This window comes from Artibeus jamaicensis, unplaced genomic scaffold, assembly GCF_021234435.1.
Source record: "Artibeus jamaicensis isolate MK-2021 breed Jamaican fruit bat unplaced genomic scaffold, CSHL_Jam_final scaffold_847, whole genome shotgun sequence".
Lineage (NCBI taxonomy): Eukaryota > Metazoa > Chordata > Mammalia > Chiroptera > Phyllostomidae > Artibeus > Artibeus jamaicensis.
In genome coordinates this window covers 17,314,654-17,334,437 of record NW_026522057.1, presented here as the reverse complement: position 1 = coordinate 17,334,437, position 19,784 = coordinate 17,314,654, and the positions used below count along the sequence as shown (strand labels likewise).

The following is a 19,784-nucleotide window of genomic DNA, read 5'->3' as shown; positions in this document are numbered from 1 at the left end:
TGCCTATTTGTGTTCTGTGGATCAGTCGGCCCCACAGGACATGGGAATGTCCCAGAGCCACGCTGTCCAGTAAGTGGCCACCAGGCATGTGTGGCTACTGAGCCCGTCACATGTGGCTAGGGAGACTGAGGAATTAACTTTTTCTATTTCGTTTACTTTTAATTAATTTAAATTAAAATAGCCGTGTGCAGGGAGCGGCTACAGCATCAGGCAGCACAGTTACTGTAGGATACACACTGGCTTTTCTTTCTTGTTCTCTTGTTCCTTCGTTTTCCTGCCCTGCTACTTGCAGAGCTCCTCTGGGATCCCAGGAAGAGGCAGAGTGTGCAGGCTTCGCAACTGTGAAGATGCTGGAGAGCATCTGATGCTGGAGGTGCACAGATGCTGGAGAGCATCTGAGACCTCACTCCTCCGTATACGCCATCAGTCGGGCTTGAATAAATTCTTACAACAACATCCATGAAGTGCCCTGTCCTCAGGAGGTGCTGTTGCGTGTGACTCTTCTCCCTCTCGCCCCAGCCCCTTTTCTCCTCCCACCCTGGCTCTGAGATAGAGGCCCGACTAGAAAAAGCATCTCTGGGCAGCATCTCCGGGAAGGAGCGGGCGGCCTCGGGTCTGGCCCCCGCAGCTCAGGAGGCATTCACTTGCTGGTGTGTTCATCCCACAGCCATTGGAAGCCCTTCCCTCCTGACTGGGCACTGCGCCAGCCCCTCAGTACAGTGGGGCGAGAACACGCGATGTCTGCCCTCACGGAGCTTGGCGTCCAGGCTTGGGCGGGGGTTGGAGTGTCAGAGGGCAGGGACACCGAACGCTTGGGTTGGAGCCCCGCTCAACCCCTGTGGGAATGCCACTCAATCTTCATAAAGCTCTGTTTCTCTTCTATACACGTGAGAAAATAGTAACACTGCCCTTCTGATCCCACAGGGTTGGTCAGGGCTGGAAAGTGAGCTGCCAGGATGGTCAGGGTCAAAGAACACACTCCCATGCCCACCGCCAATATTATTATTAATGCTTTATCACAATATATCAGTTTCTGTAAGCATAGTTAAAACATCAACCTCAGAAGGACCAGAAAAAGATGTTATCTTTCATCCATGTGACATTTGTGGATCCCCTAGTGTGGTCCAGGTCAAGGTGGGGTGGGGTCTGTCTGGGAATACAGACATGGGTTATGGCCCTTCCCTTGGGGACCTGACCCAGGAGGAGGAGGGACACATGAGGAAATAGCCCAACTCCAGTCAGCCATCCTACTGGCACATGGCAAGCCACTGGGGACTCAATGGAACAAGACAGCCTCACCCCTCAGGAAGCTTTCAGAGTCAGTGGGTGAAGCAGAGAGTCATCAAACAGCCACTCAAATATGTAATTACGAACTGTAAGGGCTAAGAGGAGGAAGCACAGAGTGCTATGAAAATACATCATGAGGGATCTTGATTTAGTGGTGATGGGAGGGTCAGAGATATCTCTGAAGAGATCAGAGTCTGAAGGAGTTTAATAGGTGGCGAAAGGGTGGGGGAAGAGGTTCCAGGTGGGATAAACAGTATGTGCCAAGGCCCTGAGGTGGGAGGGGAAAGGGTGCTCCTGGGCCAGTGTGGCTGGGACCCAGTGGGTGCAAGGGAAGGGTACTCGGTGTGGCTGGGGGGGGGGGGGGGGAGTCATAGCCTCAGCTCATGGTGGGCCATGCTTCGGAGCCAGTGAAGGGTTGCAGGGGAGGGGCAGAGAGAGCCATTGTTCATTCTGGGAAGAACGCTGAAGGGGCAGAACGGAAGCAGGGAGGACACTGTAGTGGCTGGTACAAGGGAGGTGGCAGTGGGGATGCAGAGAGGGGGAGAGATTTGGGAGATACACAACTCAGGGTTGGATTTTCCCTGGGGGAACTGGCAAGAGGGGCACTTGTGCGATCAGCTCTGTGAATGCGGATGGTCTGATTAAAGCTGACTTCAGGGGGCCTGGGGAGGGCCTCCCAGATGGAGCTGATGTGCCCTGGGCAGTCAGAGGAGTTGCAGCACCCCTGGTGGACAGAAAGGGGAAAAACAGCTTCCATAGTCAAACGCGGAGGAACCAGACTTGAGTGGGTTTGGGGAGCCTGCAGTGATTTGAAACTAACGCTGGTTGAGTACTGGCCATGTGCCAGTCCCATTCCAAGTGCTGTACTTCATCATCTCATGTGATCCCTACCCCTGCCCAGCCGGGTCGGTGCTCTTATCATTCCCATATGACAAATGAGAAAACTGAAGCTCACAGGGATGCAGCTGCGGAAGATGTGAACGACAGCCAGGTTGACTCCAGACCTGCTTTTTAGTCGCAGCGTCATACTGCTCTTGCAGTTTGGGGTGACCAGGGCCTGGAAAAGTTGGAGAGGGGAGAAGGATGAGGCTGAGGCTGAACAGAGGGGCTGGGATCAAAGCCTGCAGGGCTGCTATGTCTGGACGGGGGAGCTGGGCTTCATGGTAGCAGTGGGCAGCACACTCTTAGGGTGAGGAGGATGAGGTCAGATGTGCTTTTCTGATGAGTCACTCTGGGGCCAGGTAGGGGGACAAAAACCAGAGGGAGGGGGAGACTGAGGCAGGGCATGGGGGAGGGCAAGAGGCCACCGCCATCGCAGAGGGGCAGGCATGTGAGGCTGGAGCTGCAGGGCTCCAGGCAGGGTCAGACTCCAGACACAGCTGACAGAGTCAACAGGGTGGTTGGCAGGTGGGGTGAGGGGTGAGCAAGCACACTTATGTAGCAGGATGCTGCTGCTTATTTCATTCATGCATAGAGCAAATTTTTATTGAGCATCTACTAAGTGCCAGGCCCTCGGCAAAGTGCCGAGAACCCAGGGATGAAAGGTGAAATTGCTAGCCGAAGAAGCCCAGAAGGGAGGTGGCAAATGCTGGAAGACAAGAAAGGAGGGGGAGGCAAGATGATACATTTGGCTGAGGATGTACTGCGTTAGAGGGGCCAGGGGACAGCCAAGTGACAATGTCATGGGGCACTGGATAAAGGGTCTGGACTCTGGAGAGATATCAGATTTAAAAAAATAAAGTCTTGAGCACAACTTGGTAGGCATACTGAAAATCATTGAATAATACACTCAAAACGAGTACATTTGTATGATATATAAATTTTACCTCAATAAGGCTTAAAATGCAATTAGGAGAAAACCCAACAGGTCCCAAACTTTCTAGGAAGTCATGAAACAGGGAGGGGAGTAATGTTCCAGACAGAGGGCAGAGGGCAGGACTGAAAGCCTGGTGATGGGGTGGACGTGCGTAGCTCGTGGCTTGATTCGGGGCAGTTTGGAAGGGATGGGAAGGAGACGTCGTCTCCCCCCTCAGGCCCGCTGTACTGTAAGTCACGTTACTGAGCATGAAGCCCCTTCGGGTGGCATCCCAGATCAAAGCAATCCTTCCTAACTCCAGGAGGGGAGGTGCCATCCTCATTTTACAGATGGGGAAGTGGAAGTTCAGAAAAGTTAAGCAAGTCACCCAAAGTCACACTGCCTGTTTAAAGGGGTAGACTCAGTCTGTTGGGTCAGCTGGCTACCAAGTTTGGGCTCTCAATTAACACTCTAGACCGAGTTTTGCCACAAACAACAAATGTCTCCATCCAAGCACAGCCAGGCAGTGATGGGTTGGGGCCTGGGAGCCAACTGTAGGGAGACTTGGGGTTGAGATACTGGCGCTACAATAGCGCCATCTGCTGGCCATGACGTGGAGCTCAGCGGGTGGTGGAAAGGTGCGCCTTCCTGTGCCTAGCACACAGTTCTTTCTCTGCCCCCTTCCTCTGCGTTGTTTGAGAGGCCAGCAGGCAGGGATTATTGACTGGTGTCAACTTGCCAAGGAGGAAATCAAGGCTCAGAGGAGGACCCAGGATTCCAATCCATGTTCGTGAAATATTTGCCACATCCCGCCTGCCCCAGTGTGGGCTCAGCCCCCAGTGTCCCCTAAGGGAATCTTAGGGGCATCTAGGTCAAAGCCCTCCCTTTCTGACTCACAGATGAGGAAACAGCTTCCGGGAGGGGCTTAGCCTACCCAGGAGAGACTGTGCTGGGGTTCCTACAGGCAGCCTTTACTTTGGGATCTGCCCCGGGTTATGCTGGGTTCTCAGGCTGGGCACAAGCCCCTCCCCAGTTGGGAATCTGGGCCAGGCAGCATTTTGGTTTGGTGAATGGCTGTCCTTTCTCCTTCTCCAACCCCTCAGGTGTTCTAGGTCTCAGGTTAGGGAAGAAGGGAGGGTTTGAGAAAAAGAAAGGAGGCCCAGGTCTAAGGGGGGGACAGGTGGGAGCAGGAGAGGGAGGGCCAGAGCGAGGCCAAGGTAAATGTGAGTGATAATGACAGCTGAGCTCCCACTCTTGAGATGTAGGTGCTTTGCAGAGGTACCGCCTTTAACCCTCTTGGTGACCCCAGAGGCAGGAAAGATGATTACCCCCAGTTACAGTTGAGGAGAGTAGAGTTTGAGAAGTACGCCCAAGGTCAAGGGACTATGAAGTTGGAATGTGACCCAGGAAGTGTGACTCCCAGGAGGAAGGGATTCATGAAAAGTATAAAGGGGCCACAGGATGCTGGAGCAGGCATCGGCTGGGAGAGGCAGCAAAGGGTCCCAGTGCCCGGGGCCGTGTGTCTGTCCTTGTGTGTATGTACTGTGTGTGTGAGGCAGGGTGGCTGAGTCTCAGGAACTATGGCAACAGCAGCTGCCCCAAGCCCCGTGAGTGCCCCCAGCACCCTGGCAACCTCAGCCCACTGCGCAGACCCTCCCTCTGTTGCAAATAATTCTAGAAAGGATACCCCTGCAATTACATTTCCTTTGGATAAACAGAATGAAGTTACTGAGTCAAAAGGATGCACATTTTAAGGCTTTAGATTCTAAAATGCCCTGCAAAGAAAGTTTATGTTTGTTGAAACTCCCATCAATAAAAAATATGAGAGTGCTCATTTTCCCACATCTTCCCCAACAATGTGTTTTGTAGTTTTCTAATGTTTGAAAACCTGGAAGATAAATAATTGTATGTTGTTTTAATCTAATGTCTTTGATTTTGAGAAATGTTGACTATTCTTTTTTGGTTTATTGGCCTGCTTATGGATTAGCAGGACTTCTTACTGATTTGAAAGAAATCTTTGTATGTGAAGATGAGGCAGCTGCAAAGTGAACTCTTGATTCCAGACCTGACTTTGGTACTGCCTCCGCCTCTTCCTGCCCCTTCCAACGTCCACGGGGCTCAGAGAGGAACGATTTTCACTCAGCCCAGGAAGGCTTTTTATGGGAGAAATCTTCAGAAGATGGGAAACAAGAGATAGTGAGAGATTCCGGGTTTGGGTTGTTTTTTTTTTTAGGATTTTCCTTCCCAATCCACCCTTCCTTGCTGCAACTGTGGAAAAGTTGCAGTGTTCTCCTGCAGCCAGAATAACCTCAGGACAGGGCGTGATCTTTCTGGCTCGCTGGGTCCCCACCCAGGAACCTCCTCTCTTGAGCGGTGCTGACACAGGTAAGACCCAGCTCCCGTCACCTCACAGGCCCTGAGTCACTGTCTCTGCTGCTCACCAGCTGTGCCCGAGCACGAGTCCCTCAGCTTCTCTGTGCCTCCGCTCCCTCATCGTTAGGCCCCACAAAGGGCTGTTGTGCAGACTAGATGAGGTAATGTGCATGATGCCCAGACACAGTGCCCGGCGCCAGGTAGGTGCTCAAGAAACAACCTGCCAACTTAGTAACTGACGACTACTTTTCTTTCCAGTTGTTCTTGTTTTGTTGTGTGTGTGTGTCCTTGTTAGTTTTCTGGGGGGGTTTGTTTGTTTGTTTTGTTCTTTAGGGAAAGAGAGTGAGAGAAACATTGATTTCACCTGTTCATGCACTCACTGGTGGCTTCTGTTGTGTGCCCGGACTGAGGATTAAACCTGCAACCTTGGTGTACAGGAACAACATCTCTAACCAACTGAGCCACCTGGCCAGGGCCTGGGTTTGGTTTTGTTTGCTTTTTAGAAGATTTTACTGTATTTATTTTTAGAGAGAAGGGAGGGAAGGGAGAAAAAGAGGAACAGAAACATCAATGCGTGGTTGCCTCTCGTGTGCCCCCTACTGGGGACCTGGCCTACAACACAGGCATGTGCTCTGACTGGGAATGGAACCGGCGACCCTTTGGTTCACAGGCCGGCACTCTATCCACTGAGCCACACCAGCTGGGGTGTTTTTGTTTTTTAACTGAAAACTTATTTGACTTTCAGGAAAATAATAAACCAAACCTCTGCACTTCAACCTATGTGGGTTAGGAACTCCTGGTGACAGGAACACAAATTAACAGGAGCTTAACAGAAAAGAAGGAGGCGGGGAGAACTCATTACAGAGACTCAGGGGTGTTGTACAGGTTCCGAGAGCCTGAGACTGGATTCTTCTCCCTGCTTCTCCCTGTGGGTCTGCTGTGCTCCTGTCCGTCTTCCTCCACCAGAGCGGCCACCAACTCCTCCTGCTCCCGGTCACAGTATCGCCGCGCCCAGAGACTCACTAGCATGAACCCCACATCCCCCAACCAAGTTCCTGCTGAAGAGGTTGTGACTGGCCCAGACTCAGCCAGGTCCAATCGGATGTCCCCTAGATATATAATAAGCCGCTGCCGGAGGACAGATGAGCTGATCGAGGCTCCTCTTGTAGGCAGGGGAAGACTGCAGCTTGAGTTCTCTGAGAAACTGGGGAGGAAGCGACTAGAAATGGAACCCAGAGCTCACAGAATTGACCCTGGAAGGTCAGAGCATGATCTTACCTTATCTAATCTCTGCTCACATTTTATAAAGAAATAAAGTCAGAGGTACATGGTTTGTCCAGGGCTTCCCAGCCAATCAGTGTCAAAGCTGGATCCAGGTCTGCAGGCACCGTGCTCAGCCTCAAGGCTTCGGAAGGCTACACTTGACTTCCCCAAGAGCCGTGCTGCTGGGTGGAGCTCTCTGTTGATTGAAAGTAGGTTTTAAAAATAGCCAATTCATTAAAAAATAATTTAAAAACTCCTTACCTATAACATACGTATCACATTTTTGGTGTTTGAAAAATATTTTTCAAAACAAACAAAAAAAAATCTTAGAAGGATGACATCATTTTACATTTTGCAGACATCTTTAATTCCTGGCGTGATAGACGGCTGGGTTCTCACGTCTGATTCTGTGTTCAGTCTGTTGCGGCTTCACAACATGTAGCCGCTAGGAAACAGCATTGTACTACCGAAGAAACGGTAAGAGGGGAAAAGGCAAATGTCTCGGCACTGTTAGGACCTTGCCAAGTCTGAAGGGTCTCAGGGACCAGCAGGGGTCCCCAGAACATTATTTAACAACTGCTTGTCTAAACGAGGATGGACTTCATAAAAGTTTCTATAGAAGCAAAAGTCAGAACACTTGGGTTCTAGTCCCACCTGTTAATGACCTGACTAGTTTTCTTGAGGAAAGCTGCCTGGCCTCTGGTCCATCCTGTTCTCCCCTCCACCTCAGGGCCTAACACAGTGCTCTACCTGGAGCTGAAACGAACACCTGCCCTGGATCGGAAAGGAGTTCAACTCACCCAGGGCCGCAGGGGTAGATATCAGTCATATCTACTGTTGAACAGGGGTTAGTGGCTAAGAGCTTGAATTTTGGACTCCCATGCCTTAGGTTCAAATCCTGACTCTGCTGCCTATTAGCTGTGTCATCTCAAGCTAGTCAGTTAATTTCTCTGTTCCTTTATCTGTGAAATGGAGATAATAAAACTTCACTGAGTTGTTAATGAGATTGAATGAGAAAATCATGCAATGTGCTTACGACAGCACCAGGTATGCAGTCAGCATTACTTACGTGTTTGCTGCTATTACTCTTGAAGGCTTGCTGACCCTGTGCCCGATTAGCACTTTATCATATGGCCCAAGTCACTGACTCTAAAACTTGCAATAATATATTCCATTATTTTAAAAACTCAAAGATGCCCTGGCCGGCGTGGCTCAGTGGTTGAGCACCGGCCTGCGCATCGAAGGGTCGCTGGTAGATTCCCAGTCAGGGCACATGCCCGGTTCACGGGCCAGGTCCCCAGTCACGGGTGTGCGAGAAGCAATCACGCATTGATGTTTCAGCCCATCTCTTTCTCCCTCCCTTCCCTTCTCTAAAAAATAATATAAATAAGATCTTTTTTTTAAAAAACCTCAAAGCCATCTCCACACATTGCCCTGTTACCACCCCCCTTACTCTCAACTTATTGGGAGCCTTCTTCCTGGGTGAAGGAGCTTTGGAAGCAGGGGTGGCCCCGGGCTTTTCCCTTCTACTCCCGGCCCAGGTGGGCAAAGGCTCCTTCGGGTACATCTGGGTGCTGGACCGGCTGAAGGCAGAGCAGGAGCGTGGCATCACCATCGACGTCTCCCCGTGGAAATTCCAGACCAAGAAACACGACTTCACCACCTTCAAGGCCCCGATGACTTCCTCGAGAACCTGATCAGAAGAATCTCGCAGGTCCTGCACCGTCAGGGTGGCCTCGGCCCTGCTATGAGGATGGGCAGCGGGTGTCCCAGTCTGGGTCTGAGCTGGGCCTTCTTTTCTTTGTCCCTCGGGCCAGATGGACTGTGCTGTACCGACTGTGGCAAGCAGTGTAGACGAACTTGAGTCTGGCACCTCCATGAACGGGCGGACCCGTGAGCATGTACTGCAGGCCCACTCCCTGGGCGAGAAGCAGCTCGTCATGGCGGTCAACAGGATGGACATCAGAGCCGCCCCGCAGGCGCGTGTGCTTTGAGGACATAAGCAAGGAGGAGAAGACCCGCACTCAGAAGATCGGTTACAATGCTGAGGCTGTCACCTTTGTGCCCATCTTGGGGTGGCATGGGGACAATGCGCTAGAACCCAGCACCAAGGTGAGGGCGAACAGGCCCAGGCCTGGTGACATGGGACTTACCCACTCAAGTCTTTGAGCTTCTCTTAGTGCTTAGTCCCAGGATGCACAGTGTGCTTATGGGCCAGTCGCTGAATGACCCCCTCCCGCGGGAAACCTGATTTGATCCCCATTTCACAGATGAACAAACAGAGGTAACTGAAAGCTACACAACTAGTAAGCAGAGAGGTGCACTGTCCAACGTGACAGCCAGTATGTGGCTATCTAAATTACTAAAATTAACTCAAATAATTTTAATTCCTTACTTGTATTAGGTACATTTCAAATGCACAGCCACCATATGTGGCTTCCATACTGGACAGTGTGATTATAGAATATTTCCATCACTGCAGAAAGTTCTATCGGGCGGTGCTGGCACAGTGTAGAATTCTAGCCAACGCTCAAAGCGTCTCAGCTGACCTACCTCTTAAGACAGGGTAGGCAGCCTGGGGGCACAACAAACACGCCTAAGACACACCCACTGTGCTCACAGACCCCACGCCCCAGGAAGGCTTAATGCTTCTACACGACCGTCTCCCTACCAGCGAAGTGTAGCTCTGGCCTCAGACCCGTCTTCAAGGCCCGGTTCCATCACTTGCTCACAGTAGAGGGGTAGCTGAGGTATTAGCACCCCAGACCTCAGGGTTCACTTCATGGGGTTGAGAATAACACGAGAGACTCCATCCACATGGGCATCTGTTCATCCGCTAGTCAGTGCTCAAATGCCAACTGCTTTCACCTATTACCTTTGCCTAAAGCCTACTTTTTCTTTATTTTTAAAAAATGTTTAAAGTTTATTTAAACATTTTTTAAATTTTTATTTATTTTTAGAGGGGGGGAAGGGAAGGAGAAAGGGAGAGAAACACTGACTGGTTTTGTTGCCTCTCGCATGCCCCCCCAACCCAGGACCTGGCCAGCAACCTAGGCACATGCCTTGACCAGGAACTGAACCAGTGACTGTTCAGTTTGCAGAACGATGCCCAAGCCACTGAGCCACAGCAGTCAGGGCAAATCTGTGTTTTCTATAACTGACTTGAGGATTTTTAGCCTTTCCCCCATCAGGTACTTAGCTATCTTTTTTCTTTCTTTTTTTAAAATATATTTTATTGATTATGTTATTACAGTTGTCCCATTCCCCCCCTTCATTCCTCTCCACCCTGCACACCCCTCCCCCCAACATTCTCCCACTTTAGTTCATGTCCATGTGTCTTAAGTTCTTTAGCTTCTACATTTCCCACACTACTCTTGCCCTCCCCCCTGTCTATTTTCTACTTACCGTCTATGCTACTTATTCTCTGTACCTTCTCCCCCCCTCTCTCCACCTCCCACTCCCCTGTTGCTAACCCTCCATGTGATCTCCATCTCTGTGGTTCTGTTCCTGTTCTAGTTGTTTGCTTTTGTTTTAGGTGTGGTTGTTAATAACTGTGAGTTTGCTGTCCTTTCACTGTTAATATTTTTTATCTTCTTTTTCTTAGATAAGTCCCTTTAACATTTCATGTAATAAGGGCTTGGTGATGATGAACTCCTTGAACTTGACCTTATCTGAGAAGCACTTTGTCTGCCCTTCCATTCTAAATGAAAGCTTTGCTGGATAGAGCAATCTTGGGTGTAGGTGTTCGGATTTCATGACTTGGAATACTTCTTTCCAGCCCCTTCTTGCCTGTAAGGTCTCTTTTGAGAAATCCACTGACAGTCTGATGGGAACTTCTGATGCTGATTCCTGGATGGGTGGATTTGTGTACATTCTAGGACCCTGTGGGTCTCTCTAACAAACTCTTCTGTGAGGCTGGGAGTCTCTTTCGGCACCTCAACCCCCACAAGTGTTTTCAATTGGTGTTTTTAGGCTTTATTTCCCTGGCACTGGGTCCCTGGGTTGCGCGGTCTGTCTCGCTGTCCGTTTTGATCTGGTTTATCTGTGCCGAATGTGTCACTGTGGTCAGCCAGCCGCCTTACATGCCTCACTGGGTCTGCTTGTTGCCACCCCGTGCCTGGGGTCTGCCAGCCACCATCTGAGCACCTGGTCTGCTAGCCACCACTTTTTCCTGCCTCAACCCCTCCCCACAGGGCACCGACTCCACCCCTCTTTCTGGTCTGGATGAATGGTTTTTGAACTTGTGTACAGTTCAATTTTCTGTCAGTTCTGGTTGTTTTTTTGTTTCTAAATTTGTGTTGTCCTTAATTTTGGTTGTGCGAGGAGGCACAGTGTGTCTACCTATGCCTCCATCTTGGCTGGAAGTCTCCAGCTATCTTCTTCTGATCACAAAAGTAATCAACATTTTCAAATAAGCAATTCATGTAGCTACCAAGAATAAACTGCAACCTATGGCTTACAGATAACCTGCTTTTCATGCAGCTCTTTCTAGGTCATCACCTTAGAACTCACAGCTATGCATAACTTTTTAGTTTTAAAATCTTCCTTGCCATTGAAGCATGTTGAAACATAGTTACTGGGTGTTTTTTATTGCATCTCTCAGAGGTACAGTAGTTTGTTTAGCCATATTTGTTATTAAATAAAAGCAATAATTAACAATTTGCTGAATTATTTGCCAGACCCCAGACTAAGCACTTTACATATACATGACCCCATGAAGAAGGCCTTTTATTGCATGCAAAATAAGAAAACTGGCCCTGGCTGGTGTAGCTCAGTGGATTGAGCACGGGCCTGTGAAGCAAAGGGTCCCTGGTTCGATTCCCAGTCAGGGCACATGCCTGGGTTGCAGGCCAGGTCCCCAGTAGGGACGCATGAGAGGCAAACACACATTGATGTTTCTCTCCCACTCTTTCTCCTTCCTGTCCCCTCTTTCTAAAAATGAATAAATAAAATAAAATAAAATAAAATAAAATAATTAGAAAACTGGGCCATGGTATATAGATAAGTAATAGCTCAAGGTCACCTACTTCTAAGAATGCTGTCTCTAATTTTATTAAGAACTGCCATAAGCCTCTTGGTGAATATATCTTTGCATGCGTCCCCAATTTAATTAAAATAAGTCCCTAACAAAACAAAGGGTAGGAATTATTTTGGCCTGTTCTGACACATACTGCCCAACTGTCCTCAAGAAAGATTAGAACTGCCATGGGCAGTGTTCATCGGGATGGACTTTGCGCGGTTGGACACTGGGCACTGTCCTTGGTGCTGAGGGTGCTGGCAGTGACTGAGACGCAGTTCTGTCTGGGGACGGGGATAAGACATAATATAACGGAAAATGACAGGTGCTAAGAAAAGCTACGGGAAGGTGAAGGGGCATGATATGAGTGAGTTATTTTATGTCAGGTGGTCACGGGGGACTCCTCTTGATGTTAGATGTAATGATGTTAGATGTAATGATGTAATGATGTTAGAGTGGAAACCTGAAGCTTTGCTGCCCATTTCCCCACACGCTAAGTATTGTCACATATTTCAGCTAATGAGATAAAGGGACTTTATTTTTACGTCTTTCTGAAAATTCATTAAGCAGCTACTATGTTCTAGATGCTAAAAAGAAAACAAAGCATCAGTCAGTGGACTAGACAGATTTAGGGTTTAGACTCAGCTCTTAAGGAATACCTGTGACACTGGAGACCTCAGTTTCCCTCTCTTTAAGATGGAGATGATGCTGACCTCATAGGCTTACGCAGGCCTCTGATTTAGCCAGTGAGTTGCCAAGTTCATCAAACTAACAGAAGAACTCATCCTCGATGATGAGGCTGGTTTCGAGTGAGGAATTTCCCTCATTATCAACTTCTGGCCTGAGCAACCTAATTCTTTTTAAAAAAAGATTTTATTTATTTATTTATTTTTAGAGAGAGGGGAAGGGAGGAAGAAAGAGAGGGAGAGAAATATGATGTGTGAGAGAAACATCAACCAGTGGCCCCTCACTCCTAACTGGGGACCTGGCCCACCACCCAGGCATGTGCCCTGACTGGGATTCAAACTCATGACCTTTCTGTTTGCAGGACAAAGCCCAACCCACTGAGCCACACCAGTTAGGGCTGGGCAACCCACTTCCAACCCTCAGTTATCTCCTCTGTAAAAAGAGGATATATTATTTTTTCTTACAAGTTTGAATTATTTATATAAAAATGCTTATTAATTTTTTCCCAAAGCCTCCTGTCATTCTCCCAGACTGCACTTTGGAGGATGAGCTGTTTCATCTTGCTATGGGACATGTTTCCCTCAAATTGTTTCGTTAACTTCAGTCTGACAATTTCAGAGTGACAGAGAAGTTGCACAAAGCCCCATGTATACTTCACTTAGACTCCCTAAATCTTAAATTGACCACACTTGCTTCGTCCTTAACCCTCTAACTAAAATATTTTTTCTGAACCGTTTGAGAGTAAGCTCATGATGCCCCTTTACCCCAAAACTGAATGTGTATCTCTTAAACCCAAGGACACTCTCTTAAGAGTCAAGGTTAAGTAATCAGGATGAGAGCATTAAATTAGCATGGATACATTTCTGAAGTCTATAGACATTAGTCAGATTTTGTCAATTATCCCACCAACATGCTTTACAGCAAAAGGAAATCCAGGATCCTGTGTTGCATTCGGTCGTCTCTTACTGCCAGTTTTGCAGCAGCCCCTCCCTTGGCTCTGCTCCCTCCTAGAGACCAGGCAGAGGGCCCAGCTCCGGGTGAGCCAGCGGATGCTTGAAGGAGAGGCCTTTCCCCTTTGCCCTCCTCCATCAGACCAGCTTCCCAGAGTGCCCTTTTGTTGGAAGGATGAAACACAGCCTAGGAGCCTCCACCTCCCCTCTAGCAATGGGAGAAGGGGATTGTGGCAGAAGAAAGCAGCTTGGCTCCCTTCCCACCAAAGTCCTGTATGTTCTTTCCCACTGGTTCCCGAAAGGAACTGGACGGCTCAAGGTCAGCGTGGGCCTGGAATGTGGATCCTGGCGACTCCTTAGGTCCTGCCGCTACGGCGTTAGTTTAAATCAGGGAGCCCTCTCACTGTCTGGATGGGAGTCCTCGTCTGTCAGAGACGAATCGGCAAGTGGTCTCAGTGCCTGCAGGATGGCCCTGTCTTAATTATATACCATGTCTAACACTTTTGGGGGGTTGAGTGGATACGGTGGGTCTATATTAACAAGAGTAACTACTTATTGTGGACTTACTATGTACTCTACCTACACAATTACCTCATTTAATTTTCACAATCTCACGCACCCATTTTAAAGATAAGGAAAACTGAGGTCGAAAGGTGTAATTAGTACCCTTCCCCAGGTTATATAGCTATTAGCTAAACCAGACAGGACCGCATCTGTCTTCACAACTCAAGCCACTCTGTTCTAATTGGATAAATGCCATTTGTTCACACTTAGGGAGTAAATTATTTGTTTATAATTTATATAATTGATTTAATGTAGTTCTGGCAGTGTCATCACGCAAGACTTACCAGTAGGTCCGGAGACTGGGAGCGAGAGGGGTAGGGTTCGGAAGCTCAAGTAAAGCCCAGTCTGGGGGCTTTCAAACCCCTACTTTTGGGAAACCCAAGTGCGGTCCATCGGCCAGCGTCGCCTGCAGTTGCTAGCAGTGTCCACGACGGAGAAGCCGACGCTGCGCCGCGCCAGTCCCACCTCTCCTCCTCTTCCCCGTCTCTCTCTGGCCCGTTTGGGGGAAGAGCCCGCCTCCTGTCCCATAAGGCCCTGCTCCGGAAATTTCCCTGCCTCTTCCTGTTTCTAATCATGGCGGTGAGTGTCTGAGGCCCTGGCTAGCGCCTCTTCATCCGCCTCCATCCACGGCCGGCCGGGCGCCCGAGGGGTCCCTCGTCCGCGGCCCGGAGAGCATGGATCCCTCGGGACTGGCAGTGCTACAGCTTTGGAGCCGTGCGGGCCGAGAGCGCCGAACCGGCCTTTTCGTCCCTCGCCTATCCTCCTAGGAGCGGGCCGGGTCGGCCTCCCGGGAGGTGCCTGAGCACGAGTCTGTAGGCTGCCGCGAGAGTGAGCGGCTCGAAAGAATGGGTCCGCGCCACGGGGTCCGGACCTGGGTCCGGTCCTGGGGGTGTGAGACCTGGCTGGTGCTAGGGAACCTCAGCCGGGACCTCCGCTAAGGGAGGGGGTCGGCCTTTTGCTGCAGCCTGGGAGCTGCTTCGGAATGGGCCGGGGATCTGGTGCCACAACCGCGTGTTTCCTCCTTCCTCATCATTTCTATTTTTTCTCCCATCGGCCTTACCATGGGGCCCTCCCCGTCACCCTCCACGTTGAGCCCCGTGGGGCTCAGCCTCGGTGTTTGTTGTATGTAACCTTGACACTCGGTACCTGCTGTGAGTTCCTGTTCACCCATTCCGTGCGTGGAGGAAGAAACTAGATTCCGAGCTGTCTTCTTCCTCCATGCCTCCCCAGCAAACACAGTGACACTAAATTTCTAGGGCTTTCGGTACGATTTGGGATGAGCAGAAGTAAATATGCACAGCATAAAAGCACCGGGCTCGCAGCTGTGGCGGGTTAAGTGTGCTTGACCACGGCACTTCCCCCTTACAGCAGGATCAAGGCGAGAAGGAGAACCCCATGCGCGAACTGCGCATCCGCAAGCTCTGTCTCAACATCTGCGTGGGGGAGAGTGGAGACAGACTGACCCGGGCAGCCAAGGTCCTGGAGCAGCTCACGGGCCAGACCCCTGTGTTCTCCAAAGGTAAGTGGCAGGCAGGAAGGGGGCTGGAGGCGTGGCATGCCTGGGTGTGTCTCCCGAGCCCTTTAAAGTGCCCGTTTTGACGCTGACAGTTGACATCCCTTAAAAGCATTATCTTCCTGAGCTGCCCAAGAAGTACCTTCTTTTTAGGATTGCTTGTGGCATTGGAGTACAGGTTTTATGTGAGCAGAGACAAGGACTGGCTCAAGCAAAGATTTCCCAAGTTAGGGATGACACAGAGTGGAAATGTTGGGGTAGCAGAGTGCTAGTGGGTCTGATTAGCAGGTAGCACTATCTAGGCTACGAGAGAGAACAGGGTGAAGTTGTGTTGCTTTAGGGTAGTGGGGCATGGCAAGTCCTTGGGGCCAAATCCTGCCTCGCATTACCAACTGTGATCTTAACGCAGGTGAGCGTCTCAAAACCTCGTCCCTTAAATCCGGATGGCAGAACAGTAAGGTGTTAGTGAACATCAGCTATTGTTATCCTAAGGTTTTGTTTTCTGTGGACACAATGATCATCTTCCTTTTTAGGGGCCTATTCTGGTTGTGAACGTGCCCTTAGACTTTGACATTATGACTGAGCTCTTAATTCCTTAAATATGGCTGAATGACTTGGAAGTTGGGTGGGGGTGGGGATGTGTTTTCTGTTAAAGGTGAAACCAATTCAGAGATGTAGGTGACACTGGTTAGAATGCCCCCACTTAGAGTGTGGCTAGGTTCTTACTACCTCTTTGGAGTTGTGGAGATGGTGTTCTGGGGAGTAGGCGGTGGGAGTATGGCAACACCTGACTCCTTGTCACCCTCTGCCCGCAGCCAGGTACACCGTCAGATCCTTCGGCATCAGGAGAAATGAAAAGATCGCCGTGCACTGCACCGTCCGAGGGGCCAAGGCAGAAGAGATCCTGGAGAAGGGTCTGAAGGTGAGGCTGCTCCCATCAAGGGCTGATGCTCAGGAGCACGAGCTTAACACATGCGATACTTGTAGTGGCTTCAGTTAAGCGAGTACTGTGTATAATTCTGAGGTATAATTGACATGTAATGTTAAATAGCTTCACGCGTACAGTGTGATGACATTTGCAGACACTGAAATGATCACGACAAACCTAACTAGTTACTGTCTGTCACTGTATAAAGTTAAAAAGTATTTTTTGTGATGAGAAAACTTTAAAGATTTTTCTGTTAGCAACTTTGAAATGTGCAACACGATATCATTAACTGTAGTCACCGTGTGTGTTACATCCCTATGACTGACTTACTCTACCACTGGAAGTTTGTATCTTTTAGACCCCCCTCATTTTGCCCCCTTCACTGACAACCACAGATCTGTTTTTTGTTATCTAGGAGTTTTGTTTTTTTTTTTAGATTCCATGTATAAGTGAAATCATGGTGTTTCTCTGACTTCACTGAGCATAACATCCTCAAGGTCCATGGCATTATTGCAGATGGCAAGATTTCATTCTTTTTTAATGGCTGAGTAGTATTCCACTGTGTGTACCCGAGAGTATATGCCACATAATTATCCATTCACCCATCATTGCACACTTAGGTTGTTTCCATATCTTGGCAGTTGTAAATGATGCTACAGTGAACATGGGGTGTGTGTGCCTTTTCCTTTTGGGGGGGAACCTCCATGGTGTTTTTTCACGGTGGCTGCACCTGTGTACATTCCCACCAACAGTGCACAAGGGTTTCCTTTCCTCCGCATCCTGACAACACCTGCTGTCTTTTTGTTTTTGATAGTAGCCATTCTGGCTGGTGCAAGGTGCTGCCCCGTTGTGGTCTTGATTTACTTTTCCCCGATGGTTAGTGATGTTGAGCATCTTTTCACATTCCTGTTGGCCCTCTGTGTGTGTGTGTCCGAACCGCTAAGGGCTCTCTTCCTTAGAGAAGTTTAACCCTGCATCTGGCAGGGTGCAGCTATGCTCTTCAATGCTTTCTCTGGGTTTTGCCCTGCACTTTGAAAGTTGGGAAAGCTCTGTGAAATCCACAGTTGGGATGTGATTTGGTGTAGTGGGGAAATCTGGTTTTGTTTCTGGCCAAATTGCATTGAATTGTATTTCTGGGGTGCTAAGTGCTGTAAGCTAAGCTAGTTCTTTCGGGGGGATTTGCATTGACAAGGAGTGTGATTGCTGCCTTTATCTCCTCAGGTGCGGGAATATGAGTTACGAAAAAATAACTTCTCGGATACTGGAAACTTTGGTTTCGGGATCCAGGAACACATCGATCTGGGGATCAAATATGACCCAAGCATCGGTATCTACGGCCTGGACTTCTATGTGGTATGAATACTTACTGTTTTCCACTCTGTGTGTGCGAGGGGTGTGGAATGGTGCTCCTGTATTTTACATGCGGTGTTTTGATGTCAGATGTTGGATTGAAGCTCTGAGTGCTGTCTGCCTTCGTCCTTCCCTTTGGAAGATGTGCCTTGTTTGTGACGTGTGTAGGGATGCAGCACAGAGCTAGATAGACAAGATCACTGCTGTCATGAAGCTCAGAGACTAGGACCTAGCAAGCACCGGTATGGGATTAAGGGTGGATGAAGAAACTGTTTGGTCCAGCCAGGGAACTGAAAGTTTGAACAATAGTGTTGGGACCTCATCTGGCTGCACTGGGGCTCTCTCGGGCTCCTCCCGGCTCCCTGGACCCTTGGCAGGGCTTCCATCCTGAGGGCGGGCTTGGCGATGTGGCTGGTTTGTATCCGGTGGGGATTTCAGTGTAGGGACGACCATGTGTGTTACTGCAGTGCTTGGGTCCAACCATCAAACTAAATAGCAAAAACCAGGAGACCTGAATGACGGCAGCACCCTGGTTAGATTTGAATATCCGAACAGTGATGAGTTGGGTGCTCACTGGGAGTCTGGGAACAGCAAACCTAATTCAAGGACTTTAAAGCTGAAGCAGAAGGAGTGTTTGTGCTTCTCAGAGTTTTAAGTTTTCTACAATGCTCATGTAGTGAGATTGTTCTTAATACTACTTTTAAGAATAAAAATGCTTTGGAGATTGGGAAGCAGGAGTGGCGAGTCCTTAGCTGCCACTGGAAGTTAGGTAGGGAAGCGGGGAGGTGCGGCAAGTTCCGGCCTGCACAGCAGCCTACATGATAGTGGTGTGTCGTGCAGGATGCTGGTAACAGTTCCGTCAGACCCTGGGGTCGAGGGTCCAGAATTCACTGGGCCACCAATGACTCTTGAAGATTGGCCTCTCCCATGTGTGAGTCTTGTCTGTCTGCTCTTGACTCTGAGCTGGCTAGGTGACTGTTGGTTATTCCTGGGACAGGTGCTGGGTAGGCCAGGTTTCAGCATCGCAGACAAGAAACGCAGGACAGGCTGCATTGGGGCCAAACACAGGATCAGCAAAGAGGAGGCCATGCGCTGGTTCCAACAGAAGGTAACGCTGGTTTATCTCAGGCGAAACGGTGGAATGTGGGGAGTGGAGCTGGGGTCTGGGGGTACAGAATCTATGGCCATTTGGTGGGTAGCTTCTTTGAAGATAGACTATTTGGGCAGCTTGGCAAGTGGGGCCTTCCAGGGTTAATGGTTTAAAAGAACACCCAGAATCATCAGCCTTTTCCCACCCCAGTTAATGCTGAGTAGCTCAAAGGGGGAAATATAGCTTTAACAAGAGCCCCCCCTTTTCTTAGTTTATTGTGCAGTTGAGCACAGTATAGCAGTTGTTAAAATTGGCAGGCTTCCTGTTTAGTCCAGGGTGGGTATGGGATTCAGAGTCAAGTTCATGTATCAGATTAGAAATCTCAAACAAAGCATTAGCCATTGCTTCGATCTTTGCTGTTGCTTCCTGTCCTGAAAAAAATAAAATCTCTTCTCTTTCAGTATGATGGCATCATCCTTCCTGGCAAATAAATTACTGTTTCTATCCAAAAGATCAATAAAACGTCTTCAGTAAAATGTACATTACTGTGTGTGTTCTGTGAAAGGGGCCTGGCCATATTCGAGCCCTTGGACTTGAAACGACTTAAAGCTTCAATGGGAATAGCTGGTAACAGCCCATCTTCCTCTGAGTGGATGCCACGTTTCCTGGCAGGTGTGAGCCTGAGCCCCGCAGCATTGCCCGTGCCCACCACACCCTTGTTGGTAGGTGCTGCAGGCATCAGGAGTGGATTTTAGCGGGGAAGGTACGACAGGGGGTGGGGTTAGAGCCTTAACTAAAGGGGGGTGCAGTGCTCCCACATTCCCGGGGGTTCCCCTTTACTCCGATTCTGTTCTTCACTGGAGATTTTACTAACATGGATGTCGGGTGAAGGGATCACAGGCTTTGGTGTGATGCTTGGGGTTAACTTTTGGTTTAAATGCTCATTCAGTTTTCCTTTAAAACGAGT

The 19,784-nt window shown here is 49.3% G+C and overlaps 1 protein-coding gene and 1 long non-coding RNA gene across 4 annotated transcripts in view; one reads left to right on the top strand and one right to left on the bottom strand.

The window, feature by feature from the left end:
- Positions 1-14,439, bottom strand: part of LOC128626661 (uncharacterized) — a 41,486-nt gene extending 27,047 nt beyond the window's left edge. For 2 of the 3 annotated variants that reach the window (XR_008390681.1, XR_008390680.1), the window contains exons 1-3: positions 14,221-14,439; positions 6,734-6,914; positions 2,243-2,344 (exon numbers count right to left, since the gene is read on the bottom strand). This is a non-coding gene — a long non-coding RNA (uncharacterized LOC128626661). Of the gene's footprint in view, positions 1-1,643; positions 2,345-6,733; positions 6,915-14,220 lie in introns of those variants that run through there. The other variant, XR_008390679.1, reaches the window with a different exon arrangement.
- A 70-nt stretch (positions 14,440-14,509) lies between these two features.
- Positions 14,510-19,357, top strand: RPL11 (ribosomal protein L11). The gene is made up of 7 exons (XM_053660105.1): positions 14,510-14,515; positions 14,704-14,811; positions 15,245-15,455; positions 16,265-16,371; positions 17,599-17,730; positions 18,725-18,835; positions 19,279-19,357. Exons 1-7 carry the CDS (start codon positions 14,510-14,512, stop codon positions 19,306-19,308), a joined length of 705 nt encoding a protein of 234 aa, XP_053516080.1. The 3' UTR covers positions 19,309-19,357.
- The last annotated feature ends 427 nt before the right edge of the window (positions 19,358-19,784 follow it).